At 42.7% G+C, this 7,890-nt stretch overlaps 1 protein-coding gene across 1 annotated transcript; it reads left to right on the top strand.

The window, feature by feature from the left end:
• Positions 1-3,613: 3,613 nt before the first annotated feature.
• LOC104441081 (trans-resveratrol di-O-methyltransferase) lies at positions 3,614-7,655 on the top strand. The gene is made up of 2 exons (XM_010054086.3): positions 3,614-4,444; positions 7,180-7,655. Exons 1-2 carry the CDS (start codon positions 3,644-3,646, stop codon positions 7,483-7,485), a joined length of 1,107 nt encoding a protein of 368 aa, XP_010052388.2. The 5' UTR covers positions 3,614-3,643; the 3' UTR covers positions 7,486-7,655.
• Positions 7,656-7,890: the final 235 nt, after the last annotated feature.

Raw genomic sequence — 7,890 nt, 5'->3', positions numbered from 1 at the left:
CTATAAATGGCAAGCGATTAATTTGTGCACAATTTCTTCACCTTTTCCAAAAATAAAAGGTTCTGATAAACACCTGGCGAGATGCGACTCCATAACCTCTAAAATAACTAGATATGACTACCAATTCGATATGGGTGCATAATTGTTCTTCAAGCCGTCCAATTTTTTCTAGTTGAATTGGTGAACCGTGTACCGTTCACCTTGTCAATAGGACCTCCGATACGGTTTTCAAAATAATGCTTTTGGTTGGCCGTGTTGCGTTGAAACTTGAAGGCACCACGTTTTGTCCGTTTAACAAATGCACAACTGACATGACACATTATATGACTAAAGATGGCAATAAAGTTGGTATTATGGTGAGTTGTCCTCCATTTGGCGTTTACACGAAAAGATGACTTTGGATGGCATAAAGAGGTTAATTCGCAATTTCTCTTCATGGCATCATATGAATGAACTGCATCAGTCAAGTCCCAATCAAATTCCCCCCTCTTTCTCTCTCTCAAAAACCGCAAAACATTGGATTGTCACTCGATTTCCCCACCGATGCCCCTGAGGAGCCTAGATCGTGTCTCAATCCTCATATGGTCGATAGTCCCCTTGAATTGACTAGGGTGAGCCCCCTCCTAGAATCGAGAATTGAAAAATTTGCCCACCGATGCCCCCCCATAACCTCTAAAATAACTGGATATGACTCTACCAATTCGATATGGGTGCATAATTGTTCTTCAAGCCGTCCAATTTTTTCTTGTTGAATTGGTGAACCATGTACCGTTTGCCTTGTCAGTAGGACCTCCAACACGGTTTTCAAAATAATGCTTTTGGTTGGCCGTGTTGCGTTGAAACTTGAAGGCGCCATGTTTTGTCCGTTTAACAAATGCACAACTGACATGACACATTATACGACTAAAGATGGCAATAAAGTTGGTATTATGGTGAGTTGTCCTCCATTTGGTGTTTACACGAAAAGATGACTTTGGATGGCATAAAGTAGTTAATTCGCAATTTCTCTTTATGGCATCATATGAATGAATTGCATCGGTCAAGTCCCAATCAAATTCCCCCTCCCCCTCTTTCTCTCTCTCAAAAACCGCAAAACATCAGACTATCGCTCGATTTCCCCACCGATGCCCCTTAGGGGCCAAGATTGTGTCTCAATCCTCATATGGTCGATAGTCCCCTTGACTTGACTAGGGTGAGCCCCCACCTAGAATTGAGAATCGAAAAATTTGCCCACCGATGTCGCCCCCTAATAACCTCTAAAATAACTGGATATTACCCTACCACTTCAATATGGGTGCATAATTGTTCTTCAAGCCGTTCAATTTTTTCTAGTTGAATTGGTGAACCGTGTACCGTTCGCCTTGTTAGTAGGACCTCCGATACGGTTTTCAAAATAATGCTTTTGGTTGGCCGTGTTGCGTTGAAACTTGAAGGCGCCACGTTTTGTCCGTTTAACAAATGCACAACTGACATGACACATTATATGACTAAAGATGGCAATAAAGTTGGTATTATGGTGAGTTGTCCTCCATTTGGCGTTTACACGAAAAGATGACTTTGGATGGCATAAAGAGGTTAATTCGCAATTTCTCTTCATGGCATCATATAAATGAACTGCATCGGTCAAGTCCCAATCAAATTCCCCCCCTCTTTCTCTCTCTCAAAACCGCAAAACATTGGATTGTCCCTCGATTTCCCCACCGATGCCCCCAGGAGCCAGATTGTGTCTCAATCCTCACATGGTCGATAGTCCCCTTGAATTGACCAAGGCGAGCGCCCACCTAGAATTGAGAATTGAGAAATTTGCCCACCGATGCCCCCCCATAACCTCTAAAATAACTAGATATGACTCTACCAATTTGATATGGGTGCATAATTGTTCTTTAAGCCGTCCAATTTTTTCTGGTTGAATTGGTGAACCGTGTACCGTTCGCCTTGTCAGAAGGACCTCCGATACGGTTTTCAAAATAATGCTTTTGGTTGGCCGTGTTGCGTTGAAACTTGAAGGCGCCACGTTTTGTCTGTTTAACAAATGTACAACTGACATGACACATTATACGACTAAAGATGGCAATAAAGTTGGTATTATGGTGAGTTGTCCTCCATTTGGCGTTTACACGAAAAGATGACTTTTTTTGATGTAATAAAGTAGTTAATTCGCAATTTCTTTTCATGGCATCATATGAATGAACTGCATCGGTCAAGTCCCAATCAAATTTCCCCTCCCCCTCTTTCTCTCTCTCCTAAACCGCAAAACATCATACTGTCTCTTGATTTCCCCACCGATGCCCCTTAGGAGCCCGGATCGTGTCTCAATCCTTTCATGGTTGATAGTCCCCTTGAATTGACCAGGATGAGCCCCCACCTAGAATTGAGAATCGAAAAATTTGCCCACCAATGTCGCCCCCTTATAACCTCTAAAATTACTAGATATGACTACCAATTTGATATGGGTGCATATCTTCAAGCCGTCCAATTTTTTCTAGTTGAATTGGTGAACCGTGTACTGTTCGCCTTGTCAATAGGACCTCCGATATGGTTTTCAAAATAATGCTTTTGGTTGGCCATGTTGCGTTGAAACTTGAAGGCGCCACGTTTTGTCCGTTTAACAAATGCACAACTGACATGACATATTATAAGACTAAAGATGGCAATAAAGTTGGTGTTATGGTGAGTTGTCCTCCATTTGGTGTTTACACGAAAAGATGACTTTGGACGGCATAAAGCGGTTAATTCGCAATTTCTCTTTATGGCATCATACGAATGAACTGCATTGGTCAAGTCCTAATCAAATTCCCCCCTCCCCTCTTTCTCTCTCAAAAACTGCAAAACATTAGATTGTCACTCGATTTCCCCACCGATGCCCCCTAGGAGCCCGGATCGTGTCTCAATCCTCACATGGTGACAAACAAAAAATAAAGTGCAGATATATATAATCAAGTTGTTAAGATATTGTCAGCTGCGTCGATGTGTTTCCCGTTTCTCTATAGGAAGTATGATCAAATAGTCGAACTGCGAAACAGTTATATGTTTTGTAGGAGTAAAAGCCGACGTAAACCGAAGAACGATTGTAATATTAGGTTGCTTTATCATTCTAAATGTAATGTCTATAAATTATTTTCGTAAGACTAAATTAAGCACATATCAAGAAGAAGCACGATAGACACAAACCGAGGAGAGAAAACAACAACCCCGCCCAATTTCAGATTGCATGTCATTAGGCCTATCATATGTTGCGTTCATGGAAGAAATCAACGAGCTGTCGTGAGATCAAGAAAAGTGGACATAATAGCCACTTGGTATTATACCGGCATAGGTCTTGGATCTCAATATCTCTTGTATAGTAAAGGAAGTTACGCCCACATTAATTATTAAAAAGTCTTAAATTGACATGAAATTTGGTCGTTATCTTACGTGAGGACGACATTCGCTTAAATAACCTCTCCCGACTCATCAACGTCGCAATTTCAATTCATCTTATGGACATTTTGACATCACGTTTTTGTTATGTCTGTCGTGTTACATTTAATTTATGCACAGTAAGCAAGGAGTAAGTAAAATTTATGCCTATAAAACCCTTTCCCCACTCAACTCACCAAAACCTTAAACCAAATCCAAACTCGTTGGTCATTCCACCTTAACAATGGAATCGGTTGATAATGAAGTGATGAGCGAGAGCGCGATCGTCCAAGCCTATGCTCACGTATGGACCCATGCTTTCAACTCCATCTCCTCCATGTCCCTCAAATGCGCCATCGAACTTGGCATCCCCGACGCCCTCCACCACCACGGCCATCCCATGACCCTTCCCGAGCTTGCCGCTGCCCTGTCGGTCCCCACCTCCAAGGTGACCTTCCTGCGCCGGCTCATGGCGGTCCTTGCCCAAACAGGCTTCATCTCTCAAGGAAAGTCTGCTGCTGAAAATGACCATGAGCAACTAGGGTTGACGTACTCTCTCACTTCTATTTCACGTGTGATCCTGAAGGGCGAGCCCGGTGGCTTGTCGCCTATGGTGTCGTTCATCCTTGGCCCCATCATACAAGATCCATTGCACTGCCTGGGGAAGTGGCTCAAGAGCGAGAGCCCAAGCCCTTGCACGCCCTTCGTCATGAAGCACGGGAAGAGCCTGTGGGAGTACACGGCCCACGACGAGGGGCTGAACCAGTCCTTGAACGAAGCCATGGCAAGCGACGGGCCAATGATCGCAAGGTTGATGATGGAGAAGCGTGGACGGCAGCTGTTCCAAGGGTTGAGGACGGTGGTCGACGTCGGAGGAGGGAGGGGAGGGTTGGCGAGGGAGGCGGCAGAGGCGTTTCCGCAAGTGGAGTGGATGGTGCTCGATCTGCCGCACGTGGTGGCCGGCTTGGAGGGGACGAGGAACTTGAAGTTTGTGGGTGGTGACATGTTTAACGCTGTTCCTTCAGCGGATGCTGTTTTGCTCAAGGTACGTACGAAAAAGATTTTAATTTTTTCTTCCTTAGTCACATTGCAAGTGCATGAAGCTTCCCATTCTTTTTGTTCCGGTATCTAAACTTTTTATTTGTTTAATCAAATACCTAACTCTTTTAACATGACTTAATACGAGGTCTTCGCTAAATACACGGAAGGAAAATGCCTGCATTAAATATTTAAGTTGGTCACTATATTGAAAAAGAAAAAAATTCAGCTACTTGATCGAGAAACAGGAAAATTATCAAAAAAATCCTAAATTTTTTGTAGTTGTGACAATTCAGTCATAAACTTATTTTTTTTGCCCTCGCCAATCACTAAATTGAAGTTGCTAGGTTAGGGCAAGCTCGCCCACCCACTAGTGAGGACTCACCTTGTCGTCCTTTGGGTGAGGGGTAGCTCGCCTTGCCATCCCGAGCATCCTCGCCGGATCCGGTGAGGTGAGCCTCATCGTCTCTCTCTCTCTCTCTCTCTCCCCCTCCCTCCTTCTTCCTTTGGCCTTGGCGGTCAGCCAGCCCCTCACCAGTCATTGAATTGAAGTCGCTAGGCGAGGGCAAGCTCACCCACCCACTAGCGAGGGCTCACCTTATCGTCGCTAGGCGAGGGGTAGCTCGCCTTGCCAGCCTGAGCGACTGCATGGCGAGTCCTCGCTAGATCTGGCGAGTGGGCCTCACCGTCACTCGGGATAGTGAGGTGAGCCCTCGCCAAATCCAGTGGGGTCTCGCCTCACCAATGACGGGGAGCTCCCCCTTCCCCAACAATGGTGAGGTGAGCCTTCGCTAGATTCAACGGGGCTTGACTAGGCGAGCTCGCCCTCACCCAACAACAGCGAGGCCAGCTCACCCGACCACCTTAGTCCGATGACTAGCAAAGGCTGGCTGGTTGCCAGAGCCAAAGAAGAAAGAGGGAGGAGGGGGGGAGGTAGTGTGTGTGCGCGTGCGTGCGTGGGTGTGTGTGTGTGCGTGCGTGTGCGTGCGTGTGTGTGTGTGTGGGCGTGTGCGTGCGCGTGCGCGTGCGTGTGCGTGTGTGTGTGAGAGAGAAAGAGAGGGGTAAAAAGGGAGTAAAAAGATGCGTGTGCGCGTGCGTGCGTGCGTGCGTGCGCGTGTGCGTGTGTGCGCGTGGGCGTGTGCGTGTGTGTGTGTGTGTGAGAGAGAGAGAGAGAGAGAAGGGTAAAAAAGGGAGTAAAAAGATGTGTGTATGTGTGCGCGCGCACGCGTGCGCGTGCGCGTGTGTGTGCAGGCGTGCATGCAGGCGTGCGCGTGCATGCGTGCGCGTGCACGTGCGCGTGTGCGTGTGCGTGTGCGTGCATGCGTGCGCGTGCACGTGCGCGTGTGCGTGTGCGTGTGCGCGCATGTGTGAGAGAGAGAGGGTAAAAAGGGAGTAAAAAAGATTAAAAATTTATAAAATAATTCAAAAAATATAATAGTATTAAAAATTTATTGCCGGCGCCGGTTGAAGGTCACGTTAGTGCCGACTGGCCAATTTTGGCTGGAAGGATTAAATTGGCACAATTATAAAAGGTTTAGAACTCAATTGGCCAAAAAAGTAAGTTTATGATTAAATGGGTACAATTGTAAAAGATATAGGACTTTTTTGGTAAGTCTCCCATTGAGAAACTTATGAGACCTCAGTTACATGTAGGGTCATTAACCTTCAAAAGAAATGCAAAAGAAACTTTAATTTACTTTTGACCTAATGGGAAAGTACATTTTAACAATAAATTTTACATTAATAGATTACTAGATGGTGATAATTAATGAGGACAGATAAAAAGGTAACAAACCGAATCAAATAGGAATAATGCATTTGAAGTCCTAAAATTTATTATGAAAATGCAATTAAATCCTAAAACTTTCAAAAAGTTTAATTAAGTCTTAAAACTTGTTACAAAGTGCAATTAAGTCATGAAACTTTCAAAAAGTGCAATCAAGTCATAAAACTTGTCAAAGTGGTTCAATTTAAGTCATTCAATTGATTGCACTTTTAAAAGTTTTAGGACTTGATTAATTTTTGTGGTAAGTTTTAAAATGTAATTGCACTTTTTGAAAGTTTTAAGACTCAATTGCATTTTCATGATAAGTTTTAAGACTTCTAATGCACTTATCACAATCAAATATAAACTACGAATGCTGCTTAATCATATAACAAACCTTTTCATTAATTAACTTAATTGATTCCATTAAATTGAGAGGGTTCATATGCTACTGTGGGTCTCAATTTATGAACACGTGCCTCTTTCTTTCTTCGTTTTTAGTTGTCAAGCAATGGTACTAAGTGCTATCTTGGCTTTCTAGTTTTTATTGTTTTACTTTCCACTTTTGAGGTTGTCGCGTGAAGTATAGGTTTGGGAGAGTCGGCTAGAGAGGTTTTCTTTCTTTTTTATGTTTGAAACATGATTTTGTTTCATATAATCTTTAATTGAAAAATTACACATATAAGCCATTAATTTCATTTTTCATCATGCCAAATTATTCCTATGATTTTTGGAAGTTAGAATAATATTTTAAGTTTGGCGGCAAAATCCACAAGCAAACCTTCTTCTTAAAATATATGTAACATTATCATATCAAGATTCACGAATCTCAAATCAAATTCCATCAAATGTGCATGCGCTCTTCCAATCTTCAACAGAATACTCTAGGCTCATTGGCAAATCCTCTTTCTCTCATTAGCGGGAGCACCGAATGATACATATATTCTAAGAGATGCATATCTACATCTATCTATCAGTGGATATTACATGACTGGAGCGACGAAGAGAGCGTGAAGATACTGAAGCGGTGTAAAGAAGCGGTTTTGAGCAATGATAAGAAGGGAAAGGTGATGATAATAGATATAGTGATCGGTGATGAGTCCGAGGAAGACGAAGCATCGATGGGGATTAAGCTTTGCTTTGACATCATGATGGCGACGCTTGTCCTAGGCAAAGAGAGGAACGAGAAAGAATGGGCTAACCTCTTTCAGGAGGCTGGTTTCACTGAATACAGAATCACTCCTTTGGAGGGTTTTAGATCTCTCATTGAGGTTTATCCTTAATGATTGAGATTAATCAAAGTAATATGTGCCGTTGACATCAAAGGTGTTCTGATTAATGTGGTTGCAATTTCTCCTCTTCCTCTTTTCCTTCTTTTAGCGTGATTTAATAGATGTGTCTTTAATTTGCAGGTCTATCATAAAAGTAATTGTGCTTGAATTTGTGTGTATTAGTACATTTCTAAATAAGAAGATTTATTCACATGTATCTTTTTAATAAGATGTAAATATTTTTACTAGACAAGGGTCATTGATCTTTCTAAGTGATGTGATTATAGTATTACATTGAATCATACATAGTGCATATAGCTTTTTGTTCATAGAAGCCATTCTATTTTGGTTAAAATGGATAGTTCTAAATTTATGTATATGCCGATGGTTCTTTATGATACCTCGATCTTGTTTCTT

Source organism: Eucalyptus grandis, chromosome 1 (genome assembly GCF_016545825.1).
Source record: "Eucalyptus grandis isolate ANBG69807.140 chromosome 1, ASM1654582v1, whole genome shotgun sequence".
NCBI lineage: Eukaryota > Viridiplantae > Streptophyta > Magnoliopsida > Myrtales > Myrtaceae > Eucalyptus > Eucalyptus grandis.
This window is presented reverse-complemented; position numbering and strand designations above follow the sequence as displayed.

Coding starts and splice junctions, on each gene's coding strand:
- LOC104441081 (XM_010054086.3), top strand. CDS start 3,644: ATGGAATCGGTTGATAATGAAGTGATGAGCGAGAGCGCGATCGTCCAA. Junction 4,445..7,179: donor CGGATGCTGTTTTGCTCAAG/GTACGTACGAAA, acceptor TCTATCTATCAG/TGGATATTACATGACTGGAG.